Source organism: Accipiter gentilis, chromosome 15 (assembly GCF_929443795.1).
Source record: "Accipiter gentilis chromosome 15, bAccGen1.1, whole genome shotgun sequence".
Classification (NCBI taxonomy): domain Eukaryota; kingdom Metazoa; phylum Chordata; class Aves; order Accipitriformes; family Accipitridae; genus Astur; species Astur gentilis.
The window spans coordinates 7018310-7038569 of NC_064894.1; the positions used below are offsets into that span (position 1 = coordinate 7018310).

A 20260-nucleotide genomic window follows, 5' to 3' on the forward strand; every position below is an offset into this window, starting at 1 on the left:
TCTTGTTCAATGCCTAAATTTGAATGTGTAATTATGAACTCCCTTGCGGAAAGAACTCTGTTTACCTATATTACTTACATCTATCCCCGCCCGCCCCCCCCCCTCCCCCCCGCCATTTTAATAAAGACTTAACTTTCATTTGTTATAAAATTTTAATTAAAGTATTTAAAAGTTAGAAATTGTAGTTCTAATTGTGAAAATCTCTCTCTCTGGTTCCCTGGTTAAAAGTGACAAAGTGTGGAGGCATAGCCTCCTCCCAGCAAGACCACTGAGTTTCATTTTAGTAGTTTTAAAATGTTATTGTCTGGTATGTGGGAGTGTGGTATAGTGTTTTTTTTTTCCTGTCAGTATAAATTGCATCTTTTAAGCAGACAAGTGTAAGCATGTGATCCATGAGCAAATAGACATTACTCAGTTGCTATGTATTCTGCTCTCTGAAAAAACAGCCTTTCTGGTACTGATGCATATACTTTGGATTCCTTAAAAACTAAAAATATTGGTTCTTTAAAAACATCCAATCCCCAAATATTTTTCTAGTCATGTCATCTTAGTTGCTTTGTACGAGTTATTCTTGTTCAGTTTAAGGATTTTTTTCAGTGTTTTGTTCATTTACAGTGTGTTACCTTCTCTCTCACCCACCCAAACACCCTTTGTTAAAATGGTTGCAGTAATATGGCATCTTGAAGCCCTAAAAATATAGCCACTGCACAAGGGCATTTTGAAAATCATCATGATTTTTGTATGAGCTGGAGCTGAAGAAGGAAAACATATCTAGAGTAAAATGATCTGGCCTAGGTCAACACAGTAGGTAAATGCCAGAGCTGCAGGTACCACAGGTTGCTATTCACGTCTGTGCTGCAGGGTTTTATTTATTCTTTAGGATCTGGAAATTTTCTGAAATAGTTAAACTCATTGTCTTCCGCTGAAGGGTTGAGAAACCTCTATAAGCCTCCAGTAAAAGAATAATCTATCCTGAAAGAGAGTTTAAAAAAAAAGTTATAGTATTCTAAAATTTTGATATCCATGGGTAGGCTGTACAGAAGTACAACTATACTCCTTTGTCTTTGTGACACTTTCTGTTGGAAATTAGTGATGATCCACTGCACTGTTCATTTTTACTGTTACGCACCTAAAATTGTCTGTAAATGAAAGGAAAACACAACAGTGCCACTGGCTGAGCATTGACATTTACATCATTCTTCCCATATCAGAACCAACTGTGCACACAATCTTATCTCCTGAAGTTTCAGGGTCTGCAATTCTCACCCTGAGTTAAGAACTTTTTTCTTTTCTTTTATTTGATGTCGGGATATCTGTATTGCATAAGGTGGAGGTATAAATTGTAACATGAAGGGAAATCTTGCGTATGGGAAAAGTTTTTGGGGAATTAGGGCTTGGGGGGAAGAGTGCTGAGTAGTTACCTTACATATAAAGAGCTAAAGTCACTATGTATATTGCAGTCAACATGTCATACCTGCAGCCAAGATCTGTTTCCACCTTCACCTCCATCATTGTTTCTCTTGTGTAGCTGTTCCCTTGGAACTCCTGGCATAACTGCTTGTATTCTTAAGTCATTTCTGCCTGTATGACCTTAATGAAAAACCCCCAAACCATGCAACTATAAGTCCGCTAAAAGATGTATTATTTTGTTGTGGCCAAGAGAGGAGTAACCTTACCAGGATTGATGAGAAGGGATTATCTGCAGGTTGCTTTTCCTGGAAGCAAGAATGTGTTAGCCTAATCTAGCTGGTATCAGTATAAAATGTATGATTGGGGTTTTAATTTAAATACTAAAGATTATTTGAGGATAATTGCCTGTTACTGAAAAGAGTACGTTTTCACAGTATCATGGGGTGGGTTTCTTTTTTTGTATCTTCTTCCCTGTTATAATAGTTGAGGATTACAGACACAGAAGCACTAAAGAAACACATTTTAATGAACAGTTGAGCCAAACTGAATACGCTATTTTTAGGAAGACATATTTTGGCAGTAATTGCTATGGGATAAAATTTAGTTATATGCAAGTTCTTCTCCTAAAGCACTAAGTATGCAGTTTTAAACTGCATACTTCAACATTTATATTCATGAACAAACTAAGACTATGCTTTATAGGTTCATTTAGTATTTGACTCAATTTATGCATAGAATCTTTCATGATGTCAGTAACATTGCCATAACAATATTGAAGGTCCAATAGTATTCTCTTTTGAATTAATAACATCCTTTTATTTTTGCTTTTTGTGAAATAATTTGATGTACACTTTAAGTTCAGGTTCATATAATACATCTGGATCACTACGTTGCCCACTTTATGTTCCTGTTGTTTTAGGCATATATATAAATATATATACACAATGTGTATGTGATGCATTTAAATTTAAAGAGGGAAGGAAAAAAAGCCCTCTGTGTGTTTAGAATGTTTTGCCAGCCTCTGTTGCATTACAATGTATCTGCTTTTCTCTCCCACACCTATCTAGCGAGGCAAATCTGCTCAGCATAGATGACAGTGATGGGCCTTTCAGTCCCAATGACGAAAGAAAGGCAAGTACTCTGTTTATCTCATAGTGAAAATGTATCTTTAAAGTTTGCTGGGTTCTTAAATAATGTTGCATAGTCATGATGTGGTATTACAGTATGAAAGTTTGTGTGTTGATCTAGCAACATACACTCAAGCTATTTATCTGCCTACCCTTAATGGTTTTGTTCGTCTTAATCCTGTAGATCTTGTTGGTTTGTATAGTATTCTGAAAACATGAGCATGAATAACTAGTTTTAAGTTCAGACAATTATCGTTAATGGGATTGTTTTTTAATTAAAAATATTAATCATTATATCCCATGGTTGTTTACTGTCAGGCTCCCAGTTTTGTGTGTGTGTGTATATAAAAGGAGAAGATACATAGGCAAAACCCATGCTTTTTGTGGTTTTTTTTATGTATACTGAAATAGCTTATACCTGCAAGATGCTTCATAATACTTTGAAGATGTTAATATTTTGTTTAGTAAGGAATCCTAGTGAGTAAGGGTGTAGATGGGGTATATTTTACATTAAATTTGGTACAAAAGCAGTCTGAAAATGAAGCCGAAGTAATATTTATATAAATATTTTGTAATTAGTTTTTTCTTTCTAACGTTTATACAAGTATTTTAATATATGTGAATTCTGTTGTTACAGTCACTTCGTTGTCGGCCTGGAGCTGTTGGCACCAGTGGTGATTCCATAAAAACATATGCAAGGCGAGGCAAAGCTGGAAGACTTTTTAAAGGGAACTCAATTGGCCTCAACATGATGGGAAATAGCAAGAAACTGAGGTACTACATTTAGCATTATGTTTACTTACCTACTTAATCATTGATATAAATCAATGCTGAATGAACAGAACTTGTAGTACATTTACATTATCTGCTGTGCATTTTAAGAAGCTACGCTGTTCTGTGCTTCTGAACAAAGATAGAAAAATAGATTAAGGTCTTTCCTCTTCCAAAATGTTAAATAGCACATTAGTAAAATACCAGAGTATTATTAAAATATAGTTAGAGCATTCACTGGCATACTTGTCAGAGCCTTACCAATGTTGTCTGCGTTGTACTATTGTTTCCTCTATAGCGCTAGGAGGTAGAAGAATATTTCTAACATCCCCATCAAGAATTTCTTCTTGCCATGACTGTGAATTGCCAAGGTTAACTCAGGATGCATACTCTTGTTTTCCTTATTGCAAGGTATCATTTGACTTAGGAGTCACAGACTATTCCTTTAAAGGATTCAGCAAATACCTACACTCCTACATGATAGCTTGAAATTGTCACTTGAATTTAGAGCTGACAGGAACAGTGTTTAAGCATTCAGTGCTGTACTTGCTTGTTACTACTGTCCCTAGCTTGTAACAGACCGATCTCTTTATTTAGTATATAATAAGAAGTGATACATTCATGTAACTTTCTGTGGGAGTGTTTCATATTGCTAAAGTGTACTCAATTTGGTTACCTTTGCAGGAAGGAAAAGTTAGTAAGACAGCTAGCTATAGTTGGGCCAGTCATCAAATATCTAACCTATGTGTAGCTGTATGAAGGAAGTCTTTATCTTCATTCTTGCATGCTGATCCACAGGGCATTCTTGGTTAGTGGGACCATCTTATTACAGAGTCGACTGAGAAAATAAACCCATGAAGTCCTGTGTGATGTGTGTCCTCTGTTGCAGTTTTGATCTTTGAGCCTAAGGTACAGGGAACAAATCTAGAATTTCCAGTCTGGTCTGGTGGTCCATCAGAAGAACGAATACAAGAATTGTACATACTTCAGTCAAAATAAAGACTCTTCTTGCCTTTATGTTGTAATTGTAACCTACTCCCACATATTAGTCTATCTTGGAGAATTTCAATACCTAGGTGGCCCTTCATCCACTGTCTTAACCAAATGTGATACATATCGCTGTAATTTAGTTTTTCTGTAGCTTGTGGATGGTCTTAAGTTCATCCATACTCTTAAATAAAAAAAAAAACAACCACAGAACAAACAAAAAAACCCTAACAAACCCAAAACAAAACTAACCCCCGCGGATCCTGAATTTTCTGATAAAGGGCCAGTTATGAACATTTTCTTGTTGGGGACTACTGCTGTAAGGACCACATAAACAACGGTTTAGCTTATTAGGTGAATGAAGGATACTCTTACTCTGCATTCTTATTTAGTGGCTTAGTTTTCACAAAGAACAGTGACACTTTCACTGATCAGTAGGGTTCTGCACTCGTAACAGTTCAAGTTATTGTTATAACCAACATGCCATTGCATAGGGGATTGTTTGGGTATATGCAATGTATGTTTGGAACAGTAACTACACGTTATTAAGTATTGTATACTAGATTATTTTGAGTAAGCTTAAGTGTGCCTCTAACATATTATTTACATTTTATTAAGTTTTCAATAATTAACTTGTCTGAAGAGTCATGATTTCTAGCTAAATGTTAGATTAATGAAGACAAAAAAGGCACGTAGACTTCTATAAAAGTATTAATCTCTCCCATCCCATCACCATTTAAAAATTCACCTCTGCTCATAGAGTTTTATTGTGTAGGGTTTGTTCATATAAACCTGAATCAATATCACTGCCTTCCCAATGTCCAATGAAACATAAAAGCAATAAGTGCGTTCTCTCCACAGATGTTTCAGACCTGATAGATCAGATCCACAGATCAGACATTTACAAAAAAGATTTCACTGAGCTTTTTTGGTGAGAGTGCACCTACGTTTTCCCTCCCTTCCTTTGACGGGAATACAGACAATGTCTTGGTTTTTGAGATAGACTAATTGGATGTTATGTGGAACTTAAAAGCTTTTTTTAAATAAAATGGATTTAGTAATGGCAAGTTTTTTGTTATAGGTTAAAAGTTGTGCCATTGCACAGGGGTCTATTATTTTTCAATACATTCAAGCACCTCCTTGGCAATTCTTGCTAACTCCGAACATGGGTTCTTAGTTCCATCGTTCTTTTTACCTTTACACAACTTAGGACAGTACTTTGTTATCCTTGATTTATGCTACACAAATGATGTTTTGTGTTTCAGTCTTTAATTTTTAGTACATACAACAGATCTGTAAGATTACATACAGGTTTCTGGCTTGCTTCTTTTCAAATTGGCCACTTCTTATGAAACCTCAGCAATTATTTATCTTAAAAACAAAAAAGACTCAAACCAAGAGTAATGAAGAAGCCTGTGCATGTGCATTATATTTGTTTTTTTGTTTTGAGTACACCTAACCATTTAAAATAAGATTTCTCTAATCCTCTGGAAACCAGAATTTTCTTCTGTCTGGCTGTGGGATTTGTAGTGAAATTCAACCTTCCTCTGTAATTTTTCTCCTTTTTCTGTTAAAGCAGTCTTGAGTGTGTATGTGTGGGTTTTTTTCTTAAGTTCCAGAAAGGTATGTGGGTTTTATTTTGTTTTTAAGGTAAATAATTGCTGAGGGGTTTTGGGGTTTTTTTAGACAGTCTAAGCATTTAGTTCAGGCATTCTGTTAACTGGACTGGGACTGCCTTCTATTGACAAATACTACCTTATAAACCTAAGACCTACCTATCTGTTGCATGGGTGTTACCTTACCTGAAGGTCACATCATCTACTTTGAAAGCAGGCATCTACCTTCTGTCCAGTACTGAGTTGCATGCTGAATTGAAATGGAAAACAAAAGTATCCACCTTCTTCTTACTAAACTTCGTTAATGGAGTCGTTTAGTAGAGTAATGGATGTGCGTAGGCCACTGTGACTGTTGTAAATACTTGATGTTTGATTAAAACTCATACTACCAACATTATTTAACTCCTTTTCAGATTTTGGTCACTAAGTCTGCTTGGAAATGTGATTATGCTATAAGTGATTATCTTGATTTAATACCTTAATTGTGATAGTGTTATATCTTTCATAACACATGTATCACAACAAATTCCCCAAATCCATAAAGGTTTGTGATCAAGTCACTGTCTGTAGTGGACTGGTGGTGTGTTCACTGACACGTAGCAGGGAAGGTGCTTAATAGTTACGCGTTCAATATTTTGATTCTTTAACTAGAGAAAATTCTAAAGGCTTATGCAGTTGAACTGCTAGATTAAGTGCAAGATCAGATACTTGAGATGCATAGTGATTTTTGTCACAAAGTTGAAGTCTCTTTTTTTTCTACCTTGTCTGCAGGATAGGGATTAAAAACTCTTCAGATCAGTGGGGCTTGAGTCAAATTAGTGTTCCTGTAGTACAGCATTCCCTAAAATCCAGGGCATGAGTGATAGGAGGAAGGAATATGGAAGGATAGTGAGAAGAAATTTTCCCTGTACATCTCCACTTGCATGTGCAAAAATTTAAACCAACCAAAAAATGCACTATCAAACTCTTAACTTAACCCTAATAGTTTTGCTATTTGGGATTTTTTTCTGGGTTTTTTGTTTGGTTGTTTTTTTTAATCATGAGGTCTTACTTTAAATTGCTTTTATCTTTGCTAGTTTTCAATAACTTGTATCAAAATTTCTCATGTTGTTGAGTCCCTTTTAGATTTTTTTGTAATATTTTATAAAAAAAAGTTATTTGATGAACAGCAGAATGAATGTAGTCTGTAGTTGTGTCCTGTGTTCCTGAAATGTCGTGCTTCCATTACTTCTAGATCCATCTCTTTGCCCAGTGCAAGATTCCTCTGTGCTTTGCCTTTTGAATCTGTGTTGTTAAGAAGTTCCTAGTATCAGTTGATAGAATATGATAGTGTAACCTTGTTTCCATCAGAGCCTAGACTTTAAATGATTCTGTGGTTTCTGAGATCACGTCAAGGAGACATGTATTGTTAATATATTGTAAGTTCTATGAGACTTCTAGAACATTTGTTCTTTCAAGGAACTTTCAGACCATTACATCACCCTGGTTTTAGTGTTCTATATTCATTTTCTTGAAACTGTGCTGAAACTTGCGAACCCAGATGTCAGTTCTGATGTACCCATTTTGCAACTTGCTGGGATGTCATGATTAAATTTTCTGGTGATTCTGTCTGCACTGGGTATGTTCTATTCAAAGAACAGGATTATAGAGCAGGTTGTATTTTACAGCTGTCCTACTTGGAAGCATATCTGACGCCATATGAACCATTTAAGTGTGCCATCTAGAACAGTCTGCTTTGACTCAAATCTGATCACCCAGCAGGCTGCGATATTCTATTCCAGCACCTACTGGAGTTTCTCACTACTTGAGAGTGAGGCACAAAGCAGAAGCGCTGCTTAACACTTTTTTTATGCTGCAGGGGCACAAGACTTGGAGTTTCCCAATCATGATAGTTTGGCAAAGCTCAGATTCAACAAATAAAATGATAAAATGTGAGATTAGGTGTGTTTGTAGACTTGCTCGCTTGTTTAAACTCCTTAAGTCTTAAGCATTTGAGAAGGAATTCCTGCGCTCCACTTGTGTTTTCTTCTCTAGTATCTCTTTCAAAGACACTAAGCTGGAAGCCAGAGAGGATTTGAGACACCCTATGGTATTTAGGGCAAGTAGCTGTCAGCTTTTTATTTCTCAGGTGACAACATTAAACAGAAGGTTGACTGTAATTTAGTCTCGATGATGATTGACCAGCTGGAGTTGCATAGTCTTGACTTGGAAGCATGTAGGATGTATGTGTTTACTTTCAAGAGGTTGGTGTTTGAATGTGATGCTATTAGGTTAGTTTTTAGGAGTTGAACTGTTAAAGTCAGAACATCTGTGATGTTTCTAAACTTCATATTCTAGAAAAGACAATTTTACCAAGTGATTGGTTTTGACAGGTCTTGTTCTGTTATGTTCATGGTTATGTTATAATCAGTCAGAAATGCTCTGAAAGCTTCTAATATTGACTTATAATACTCAATATAATGCTCCCAAAAAGGTTTGGAGTGCTAAAGTGAAAAGAAATTTAAAAAGCAAGCTTGCAGTTTGCTCACTTTCACCTTTTGTGGGAATGTAGAGGAAGGATTAGGAATTGGTTGTCAGCTTTTGGGGGAATTTTGGTACTTCAGGTTTTTTTCATTGTTCATAACAGAACAAATAGCAGGAGCAAAACTTCTGTTAAATAGTATTTCTGAGAAATATTTTGTATCAATCGGAGTGCTTTTTCACATAATTTTATTCAGTGCAATTAAAATTTCCAAGCAATTTTACAAGCAAAATTTAAGTATTGTATTTCCATAATTTGAAGCAATGTGCATTATCAACATGCCATCTATTAAAAGTTGCATGTTTTTTGAACATTTCAAATGTAGTATTGTGTGTCCTGCCACAGAAGTGTGCAGGATAATTGTTAGGGTCTAATGACTGTCGAAGGAGTACTATATTACTAATCTACTGTATCTTTATATCAGCTTTTGCTAGAGAGGATAATGGTAAGTAATCTTCTCTCCAGAATTACTTGTTTTACGTAGTAATGAGATTAAAGTGTCAAAAGGCAACAAATGAAGAAACCAAAAAAATGCTAAAAGGCGTTGGTGAATATATTATCTCTGTGCAGAGTCCTGCTGAGATATTTGAGCACCTGAGAATCTTTTATTTTTGGGAGGTATTGTGTTGTTTCAGTTACTAGCCATCTTACATCCACAAGTTTTCTGTGTTTATTTTCCCTTATGAGTAATAAAATAAGAGAAATTCCTGAATGTGCAATTCAACCTGTTCACGTTATGCCCTCTAAGTCATATTAAAGTAGTTAATATTATGTCTTAATAAAATGTATAGATGGAAATATAAAAATAATTATAAATGGTTATAATTCATTAAAAAAGCCAGTGTCTTTTTGCAGTGATGGGGTTGAGTAAAAGAGAGCTGTTTCACTGTGTTTTGGATGTTGATAACATTTTTTAAAATCTTAACTTTTTCTTCCAGGGGAAGAAGAAAGAAAATTGTGTTTATTCTTATTTGTCTATTTTATTCTAGACTGAATGTTTTTATGCCTGTCAGAGGGTGCTTATAAGTTGTATTATTGATTCAGAAATACTGCATTGATTTGTGGTTTTGTATGGCTGTTATTGTAAAAGCAGGACACTGCCGTTTTTAGGTAAGACAATGTACAAATACATGAGACCCTTTTCTTAGACACTTTTTCTGTATGTTTGCAGTGAAAATGCTCAGAATATGTCCTGTCCTGTAACTGTAGTACATGGTAGACGTTTTCACCATGCGCATGCACAGACAGCAGTAGTAAAAACAGCAGCCCAAAGGTAAGACTGCATTTGTTTTCTCCAGATGTTCCAATTGAAAAAAGTTCTTTCTGGTTTTGTATGTAATGGTTTTCCTTATGCTATGAAGTGTTTTAAGGAAACATAAGTGATTACATGGTGCATTCTTGATCATGAGCTTTGATCTTAATTACTAAAGTTTCATAAAACTTACCATTTAAGACTTATATAATCTTAGTATTTACTCATTTTAAAGCACACTATGGCACATGTTCAGTAGGAGAGCACCTGCTGATGTGAATACATTTAGAAAATCTTTGAAATGGACAAACATAGTATGCAGTAGAAATTCACATAACTGCAACATGATCATCAAATACTAACTCACAGAAACTCCAGCTTGAATAAAATCTACCTGAAGATTAAGTTACAGATCTGTTGATTCTATGTAGTCTGTAAATACAGGATAAAACACATAAACTGAGACCTCTCACAGAAGCAAGATTTTGCATTTATATAAATAATTGTTAGAATGGAGGACTGGAAGCTGGGGAATCTTACTCAGCTATACTGAATTAAACTTGATTGTTTTGAAAACTTAAAACTACATCAGACTTCTATAAATTGCAGGGTTGTTTTTTAATTTTTTTACAGGCTTTTCACACCCAACGTGTGTCACAAACATTTGAGCTAACCATGGCTTCAAGGAATTTTCTTTCAAAATATGTCCATTCAGAGCTCTTTTTATCTATGAATTTCATGGATTTCCACCAGCCCACGAGTGCTTCATCCTGTCAGCGTTTTGTAGCCTCTTTCTTCAGCCCCCTTTTTTCCTCTCTTATTTTTTAGTATAGATTTTTTTTGGGGTGGTGGGATCATAGGTAGGCATCATCCTCTTTTTTTATACCACTTCCCTCACTTTCATTTACCATTTTCAGAAAAACAAAGCCCATATACTAATGTGAATGAATGATGTGATCCAAACATGTATTAGGGTAGTCTGGCATTGAAGAAACAGACTGAAAAATGGGTTTTGCAGTCCTGTCCCTGAGTACCTACACCATTGTTGCCTCCTTCCATTTTAAACTGTACTATCATCTGTAAATGGAAAATTGCATGGACATTTCCTTCCCCTTAGTAATAACGGATGCAGTAGTAGAGATCTCCCTTTTCTTTACATTTCTTCCCATCATTGCAAGGCAGGGAGGACTAAGGAGGGTTGGCAGAACTTTTCCCACAAATTAAACTGAAAGATGAGGTTTGAGGTTTGTTATCAGAGTGGTTTAGGCTGAACCTTAGTTCTTCTTACACGCAGTCCTTTTTAGAATGTTTTTGCTCAATGTTCCATTGATGAAAGCATGGGGCATCTCTGAGCATTCATGCCCTTACCTTTCACTTTTTTTTTTTTTTGTAATTCTAATTGATAAAATCTTGATCTGCAGTGCAAATTAAAAGATTTGAAGTAAGCAAAATCATACAAGACTGCTCTTTGTTGGTTCTCTGAATGTTGACCTTAATAATACTAGTGTACTTGATTAAGCTTTGTTGCAAGATGGTTCTTTGAAACAGCTAGTCAACATAGATTCATCACATCTAGTTAAGTGCCATAGGCTTCTTCAGCGTGCAAGAGAGTCTGCCTCAGAGATTCTTAGTTTTGAGGAGATGTTAGACTTGCCTTTCTCACCTATGGGACTTGCTTCTTTATAAGCCTACAATGTAATGTGGGGGAAAAAAAAAAAGTAGCAACTTCGTATGTGTGACATGCAGAAAGAAAAATAATACATAATATAGGCAAGCTGAATATTGCATGAAGTAATTGGGTAGTAGTCACCTTGAATGTTTTTAAACAACAACTTTCAGGGTTGTTATTGTAGTTCATTTACATTAACAGACAATTAACTCTTATGCTAAGAATATCTTAGGAGTTTCAAAGGCAGGGAATAGTCATAACAATTCCAAGCAATGTTTTGCTACTGGAGGATGTCAGAACCAGCATGATCTAATTGACTCGAGGGTGAGCTTTACAGAGGAACTGTGCAAAGGGTTTTTAATTCCAGTATCTTTTGCCAGTTGACTCAATTGACTACTTTTTAAAAGCTTCTAAATCTGTTTCTGAGTTAGAGGATTGAAAATTAGTAGAACATGGCCTCCCATCATACTTTTTTTACATTAAAAAAGAAGGGGGATCTCAAGGCTTCTTGATGTGGAAAACGTAGGTTTATGAACGAGAAGACAATAGTTGTTAGAAAAAAAAGTAACTAAAATAGGACTAGAAAACTGTTCATAATACAAAATTCCAGTGCATATAAAGTGGGTAATTTTTTTTGTCCTATATTTTTAGTTGTTTAGGAATCTTGTATATCTTTTTTTGATAGTTTTTACTAATATTAGACAATAGTTGCGTTTAAAAGTAATATCTGATGGCAGTATTGATGGCAAGAGAATGTGGGTGGCAAACCAAGAAGAAAATTCTAGGTATATATCAAGACAAAGAAAAGCTGGTAGCATGGAAATTGAGTTCTAAGGTGTTGGGGTTTTTTTTCTATGCTTATCTACAGGCAAGAAAAAGTTGTGTTCTTTTACATTTGTTTGCATTTGTAGAATTGTTTTATGGTATGGTGATCAGTAACAACATGGGGAAACTAGTTTTAACTAACGTAACATTGTTCTTAAATCTATGGTGGATTATTGAAAGGATAACAAAACATAAAACCATTATTAAATTACTTCTGAGCAGACTGAGTCTCTGGCACTGATGTTACAGATTCTGTTATTAATACTAGATTCTTTGAGTGGGGATGGTGTCACATGCAGCAAGCTAATTATGAAACTCAGTCGTAATCTCTATCAAGTTGAATTTGGAGCTTGTGATGTGTACTGTATTTCTCATCTCTTTGTCCAACTTTTTTGCACATGCATGTTGTTTTAAATTCTGGCTGAGTATCTGTTTCACTCATATTTAAAATACAAGTTTCCAGTACAACAAAATTGGACATTTCAACATAATATTTTGATAAATATTATTCATGTTTTTTCCAGTGAAATCTGGGGATGAAATTAAAATTTGTTCACTTCTGATACAACAGATTTTCAGATACAGCTTAGCCTAGTGTCGTAGTTGGTTCAAACTATTTTGCTTCATGTAATGGATGCATAGTTCTATCTTACGCTATTGACTGGCTGTTCTGTAAGACTTGGCGTTGGAATAGCATATATGCATAGCATGTCTAAGAAATCTTATGCATGAGCTGCATGAAGCGTTTTGTAGGGACACTGCTCATTATAATTCCTGGATCTGTCCATGATTCTCATTTCTTAATCTTTCTGAGATGTAAAAGTGAAAATTCTTTTAAATGCATTGTATTAATATGGGATTTGGTGGACTTGGCAGTGTTAGGTTTACGGTTGGACTCGATGATCTTAAAGGTCTTTTCCAACCTAAATGATTCTATGATTCTGTGATTCTATGATTTTAAAAAAAGCAAGGCTTCTAATGTTATGACAGTGTACAGTATCAGGCATTCTGGAAATTTTTTCCTGCCTTTAGGTTTCCTTAGCATTAAAATTTACAATTCTTAACAGCGTGACTCTTTAGAGCACCTGTAAACAGTTAATCCAAGTTGCATATTAACTGTGCCAAGGATACAAAGATACTGGACATGGCTCCATAGGAACATGGTTTGGATCTGACTGGATTTCTAAACTCAGATGTGACCCGCACAAAACCACTGTTTATTTTTTGTGAAGGCTAGCTCCCATTGGAAGCAATTTTTCCTCACTTACACGCACCATTGGCTGATGACCCCCACCCCAGTCTAAGTTGCAGTGGTCACATTCCATTTTGAATTCCTTTTACTCTCTTCCCAGAGCACTGTGGACATTAAATGTGTTTTCACGCTGCACTCTCTGGGATTATCAGGATTACCTTTTTACCTGGTTTACTTTCAATCCTGCTATTCCTCTGGGTAATAGTTAGAGAGTTTGCTGTATTCTTGTGGGTGTTCTGTTTGTGAAAAGGAAAGGAGAATGAGTTCATATTACTCTGTAATATCATTACTCTGTTTAATTTGACTGAAGTAAAACAGGAAACAGTTTGAATTTGTTCTGGTTTAGAATAATGTTAGTGTAATGCATATATGACAGAAGTTTGTTCGGCCTTTGATATTTGGGAGGAATGGCCACGGAGATTAAAAGCTTACAGCATTTCATATTGCAAGTTTCAAAAAGGCATGAGAGAGAAAGATACTGTTTTCAAGTTGTCTTCATGCTATGCTATTTTTATATCAGTCTTGGTATACAAAGGACTTGAGTTGTGAGCACCAGCTACATTCACTGATGTTAAAGGGGATGCTTCTGAAACTAATTCTGGCCCTAATTCTTAAATATTTTTTGAGATTCTTTTTAGCCAAAACCTCAGGAGGAGGCTGGTTGCTTCTGTTTATCTTTGTCCAGTAGCAGATTGCATGTGGTCTTCTAAATATTTAAGTAGTGCTTTCTGAATTTTTATTTTATCAATTTAAACAAGTATTTTTTGAATAGTTAGAAACAAGTTGTTTTGTAAATTTGTTTTATCTTCTTTTGTATGGTGATCAGGGATTGGAAATGAGGTTTGATCTTAATTCATGTATTAAGGTCCTGTCATGTCAGGTTCTACATTGCAGTGAATTAAGTGAGATGACCAGGTTGAGTCCAGAATTAATCAAATTTTACACACTGAAAAAGAGGCAAGACAATGTAGTATTTAGACCACTGACCGTTGCTGTCTGTCAGATAACATTTGTGCATTTATAATTAATGTTAATAAAATGCTGTGAAAAATAGTCTCATTTGAAAACTAGTCCTGCAAGTGCAAGAGACAATGAAACAGTAATAGTTTATATTTAATAACTTTTTGAATTTAGTCATGTGCAACACATGTGGGGCTCTGCATCTTATGTTTTTTTTTCTTTTTTCATATTTTAAGCAATCTGGACCGAAAGGAAAGGTAAGCTTACTGTTGATGAAATGAGCATGGCAATGAGCATTAAGAAAATTAACTGAATGAGTGCTTTATCAATGCTAGTTAAAGAATATTCAATCCAGTCAATCGTATTTGCTCATGTGTGAGGGGGGTTGGTTGGTTGGTTTTGTTCTGTTTTTTGTGGTTCACTTACTCCCTTTTCCCAAAAAAGGACCTTTACATCCTCTCTAAATAATGCCTTGTTAATGTGAACTTTGGGTACGTTACCAGTGGAAATTTATCTATTTATATATCCAATGTGAAAATAGATAAATTGTGACTTTCTGTGGAATTTACGAATTCACTGCTAATTCTTTTGGTAGAGCAGCAAACTTTGTGTAGTAGAATGGTTCTGAAGCATATCTTAAGTAGGGTGTTTCAACAGCTTTCACTCTGTCATCTCAGCTTGGTATGAATAGCATTAGAGGTTTTTATTGCGTTACTGTGTACGTTCCATTCATGAAGTGTATATGTTAAAGCAATTAACAGAAAATGTATGGCAAAACCAGGCACACTGGTTTTTCATTGCTCATTTCAGGCTCATTTCTCACTCGTTTTGCATCTGGTTTACCACTGTTAATATTTTGTTGGTAATATGAAATACCATACATTTTTTTTCTTCCTATATAGCTTAAATTTATATGTTAGTGGAAATGTTTTGTTGATAGTAATGAATTAATTGAGTTTTTGTAAATATCTTGTCTATGTAGGTGTGTTTTGGCAGTATATGCTTGATATCAGGTTGAATTGTTTAAACAGTGTATATAATGTTTAACCAATAATGATACAAGTAACACAGAAATCTAGTGTATATCTGTTCTTTGTGAATTCAGGATTTTCTAGATTTATTTCAAATTCAGTAGTAAAATCAAGCCATTCTGTTTTACTGCCTTTTGTTATTTCTCAAAAGAATTATCAGGGAGATACACAACAGTTAGTTTTGGCCCTCTAAGAAAGGATTTGATCATCCTCTCACTGTCTGGGCTTTGAGTTCATGTATTTTTTTTTCCTGTTCTCCTTTGTGCTGCATTTCTGTTATCAGTTAACGAGTCAGCTATTAATGTTTTTAATTTGGCACTGAATGTCATAGAAGACTAGGGTTGAGCTGCATGCTGGTGATCTTAATTTTCCCTTGGGGACACCTGCTGCTTCTTAATCCAGTACTACTGGATATGTTCTGTTTTCCTTCCCTGCTTTTTGTTGCTGTCCCAGCAGGGAAGATGATTTAGGCAGGAGCTGCTAAAATTAGTTTTAATCATTACCATCATGATAAGTGCAGCTGCAACTCCAGACTTTCTGGGCCAAATGGGGCTACTGACCTGCGTACTAAAAACCCAACTCCCTGTGCTGCTGCTTCTCTCTTTCAGCCTTTGACTTTTGTACTCTGCTTTTTCTGTAGGACGCACTGAAGGTAAATCTCACCTCAGCAGCTTGGTGCTTCCTATCTTATCATGCTTTATTCCGTTATTGTGTAATGATGTAGAAACCAACAGACTGCCTGCGGTAGTATACCTCCAAATAGTAGTATGCAAAGGCAGAGGAGGAAGGGCTGCACAAGTCAGCCTCTCAAAGAGCCAGGCTGCGTATTAAACACAGCTCTTATGTGAGCCTACACCTCAGCAAAGTGAGGAGTTGGTGCAGCATTGCACATGCATGGTATTTTTTACGTGGCTCATACCAGATCATGGGTAGTTTGGAAGGCTCTGATCTGAGACAGCACTGTATCCTAAATTCCCAGATCCAGATGTTTCTTTAAGTTTATTGCTTTCTGGCATAGACAGTTGTCATCCCTGTCCCCCCTCTCCCTGCCCTCTCACCCTCCCCCCTTTTTTTTTTCTTGAGAAGAAATTCTAATATGAAACTTTCTCTTGGGCTGGAGGATGTCACAGAGGTCTGTCTACCAGCCCAAGGTGAAGATACTAAGGTCCAATTTTATCAGCAAAGGAATATGACAGTAATCTTGAATGTGTCCTGAAAATACTCAGTTAGTCACACCATTCTGTCTGGGCAAAACATGTTTAGTCAAGAATGCTATACCGTTTAGCTGTTAAGATGTGTCAAAAGTTCAGGACTCTCCACAGTCCAGACTACCTCAGTATTTTTGTCATGCCTGTTGCAGGAAGAGCCTGATCTTTCTTGGTATTGTTATTAATGTTTTGCTGTTTGATGCTTTACTACTTCTTGAAGTTGCTTTTATCAAATACTGGTCTACCTCCCTTGTACTTAAAAGTATTAAAATCAAAACTGCTTATCGTGGATGAGATAAATGAGAAGCCTAAAATGATTTAATCTCTGAGCATGAAGCCTTGTTCTTCAAGCAAAATCTAAATCTCATAAATATTTTTACGAAACCTAACAGGCAAAAAAGAAAAAAACTGTGTATTTTTAGTATTTGCTAGGATGGTAGGAACAGCAATCAATATTTCTTATTTTTTTCTGTTAGACACAGTATGTAGGTAGTCTTGCATCTTGATCTGTTTAGCTGTTTGATGCCTCATTTATTCCTTTTGAAATGGGAGACTTAGTTTAAGTTAGGATTTAACAGCAAGAAGGCATTGTTTTGGAGTGCTGTATGTTTTTCTAATCTCTTATAATAATTTTCTTCTTTTCCTAATAGTCATTTTAAAGATAGGTGTCGTGTTCGATTTAAAAGAAACTATAGTTTCCATTCTGTTTCTGCATTCACATGCAAGTAAACTGCTCAGTGTACTAAGTACTTTTCTGGAGAAGATATCAATGGTTCTGCAGCTGTTCAAATGGCAACAAACATTGTGCTGAGGGGGGAGCCTTGATTTTGTTATCTGTAAAAACTTTGGGGGGGGGGGGGCTCTCCCTTTTTGTTTGTGTGTGGGTTTTTCAGGAAAGAAAACTAGGAGGAGGTGCTTCAGGTTGCTGCCCTCTTGTGGGAGGGCTGTTACTGTCTCCAAGAAAGCATTTTTTTCACATGTAATCTACAATTAAGTAGTGTTTAAAATTGTCTTTGCTTTTGTTTCTAACTCAAAGCAACTTCCAACCTGACCTTGCATTGCTAACCAAGTTAAATTGTGTTGGGAAGCCTCAGTTGACTTGGAGCTGTTTTTCTTAGCTTAGGTTTGGGTGTTACTGGTTCATTGTGAGCATACGAGTAAATGTCTTGTATTGTGGGAGAAGAAAGATACTCGTTATATGCCAGCCTTTGTGTATTCTTGCAAGTGTTTGGCCATTTAAAAAGTATCAAGATGAGTCGATGCCGATAACACAAAATTCAGACAACGGTAACTAATGCTACTGTATTCTGATTTATTGTAAAAAAATTTTTTAGCAATATATGGTGATGAATTTATCATCTTAAAAAGATAAATATATGTTGCATGTTAAAGATGTAATACAAATCTCTACGATTTTTAGAAGAAAAATCATAACTTATAAATGTCCAGAGAACTTGAATTGTCAAACTAATTTTTAAAGAAATTTTAGTATTATAAATCTACCATATTGTTTTAATTGCTTTCAATTAAATGTCAAATCATTTCAATATTGTTTCTCTTAAATATCAATGAAATGTTTTATATTTAAAACACTTCACAGAAAATAATGTTTTTTAACAATAGTTATGTTCAAAACAAGACTTATATTGTGATGAAATACTTCTGGAAGATAATTATAACATGTTAGACAGCAGCTCATGCATCCTTATAGCAAAGTTTATATTTTCCAGACCTTCTGTAATGACGTAACAGGGTTTTTTTCTAGCCTGTAGAATGTCATTATCATTGGTTTTAATAGTAACAGTTTTTTGTTATATAATGATTAGTTTGAGCTCTGCCTTATATTTCCACCAATTCTGCCTTGAAAGTAATCCCTTGTGATTTGAATTTTTAAAGAAAATGCTCAAAATAATCATAATGCTTAATTTATGGTCAAATATTCATGTTGAATTTCTGATTTTGGTTCAGTTTTTGTGTGCGCAGGCATTAGAAAAAGCTTCTTGGGGGAGCAGGATTGTTTCAGAAAAATGTTTGACAATCAGTAGCAAAGAAACTACTTAATCTGTCATCTGTGATGTGCTTATGGGCACTCATGGTAAAGTACTGCGATGTCTCTACATTCTGTGTTGCAATCCAGCCATGCTTGTTTCTACTTGTTTCTCAATCCTTCTTTCTGCCCGAGTTTTCCTTCATGCTGCAACCCCTCAACACAATAAAAAGTGTTTGTGTTTAGGTAAGAAGTATCCCAAAGGGCATCGTAGATTAATCTTGTTCCAAGTATGCTAGCTAATAATAAAATATGGTAAACCCCTGAGAAATGTTACCTAGAAATGCAGAAAATTTAAAGGTTTTATAATTTAATGTGTTAGGAAATGCTGTGCTGAAAGAAGCAAAAACATATGCCTACTGCTGAAGTCTACTTCAGCTGTAGACAAATTTTTGTCAGGTGGGTCCTCAAAATTTAGCTGTTAGTTTGAGATGCTATTGCCTACAGCTGTTTTCTTTGCCTTCTTGCTGTTGATTAATGTCCTTGTAATCAGAGGTAGCAGTATGGGATGCCTGTGACCCATTTGCACCCCAAGGCTCTGGCTTAACTTGCCAAAATAAGCCGTTTCTGCTGAAGTTGCTGGCAAGGCCCCCTGTGTTTCAGGTGCGTGCCATCTTCTGTTATAACAGGAACAGTAATCTACAGCTGCAGAGTAGGGTAAGACAGCTGATAAAGAGAACTGCCAAAACCAGTAACTTGAGATGCAGTGAGCTTCAGGAATCTTAATTTGGTAGTAGCACTATTTGACATACTTGTGTGTAAACTGATATCTTTCAGGAGACTCAAAAAAATCTTACTATGATGCTTTATATTGCATTAATTTGCACAAAAAATATGAGATACGTATATTATGCAAGTTATACCAACAAAAGTTTTATTATCCACTAATTTGTCTATATTATATTTTTAAACAAATATATAGGAACTATGTCTTCTCCTGTGTTGTTCTTTTTATTTTTTGGCCACAACAATCTTTGATGTCATATTTCTTTCCTCTCTTTTGCATCCTCTCTTCCTGTTTTTTAAGTTGTGGAATCTACTTCAAAATTAAAAATAATAGTTGTTTCTATTTTGGGATTTTAAAAGTATCTATCTTGCACTTCACGAATGAGGAGGAGGAGATGCGGCATTCAGTTTTTGAAGAGTTGGGTCTGAAAGTGAGAGACTCCTGAACTATTGATTACTGTCAGAGGGGATTTAGATCAGAAACACTTCTAAGACCTTTACTGTAGCTGTTCCTGGCGTCCTGGTAATATTTTTTTAAGTGTACCAATAGCATGTAATAGGAGAAGTTATTTAGTCATAGCTTTCAGATACATTTCAGGTTTATTTTTTTCATATATAATGTGGCTGAATTATATTGGTGTCTGTCAAAAGAACAACCATATATCTAATTCATTTTCCAGAAAAGAATACCCTCCTCAGCTTCAAAAAGTAGAAGCAGACCATATTAGATTACCACGGTCTCAAGGAGTTGGTAAGTTATGTTTAGAGCTCTCATGTCTTTTAATCAGAATAATATTTTGAATACCTGCTTTGGGTGGGTATGTTAACAAACTTTGTGTAACCTTTAGTGTATGTATT

General features: G+C 35.4%; 1 protein-coding gene across 2 annotated transcripts in view; it reads left to right on the top strand.

The window, feature by feature from the left end:
- The window catches only part of SENP6 (SUMO specific peptidase 6), an 83894-nt gene that overhangs the window by 24612 nt on the left and 39022 nt on the right, over nucleotides 1–20260 (top strand). Inside the window, exons 3-7 of one of the 2 annotated variants that reach the window (XM_049817895.1) lie at nucleotides 2478–2541; nucleotides 3175–3311; nucleotides 9604–9705; nucleotides 14627–14647; nucleotides 20083–20153. In XM_049817895.1, coding sequence (XP_049673852.1) covers nucleotides 2478–2541; nucleotides 3175–3311; nucleotides 9604–9705; nucleotides 14627–14647; nucleotides 20083–20153 — 395 coding nt within the window. The remainder of the gene's footprint in view (nucleotides 1–2477; nucleotides 2542–3174; nucleotides 3312–9603; nucleotides 9706–14626; nucleotides 14648–20082; nucleotides 20154–20260) is intronic. The other variant, XM_049817896.1, reaches the window with a different exon arrangement.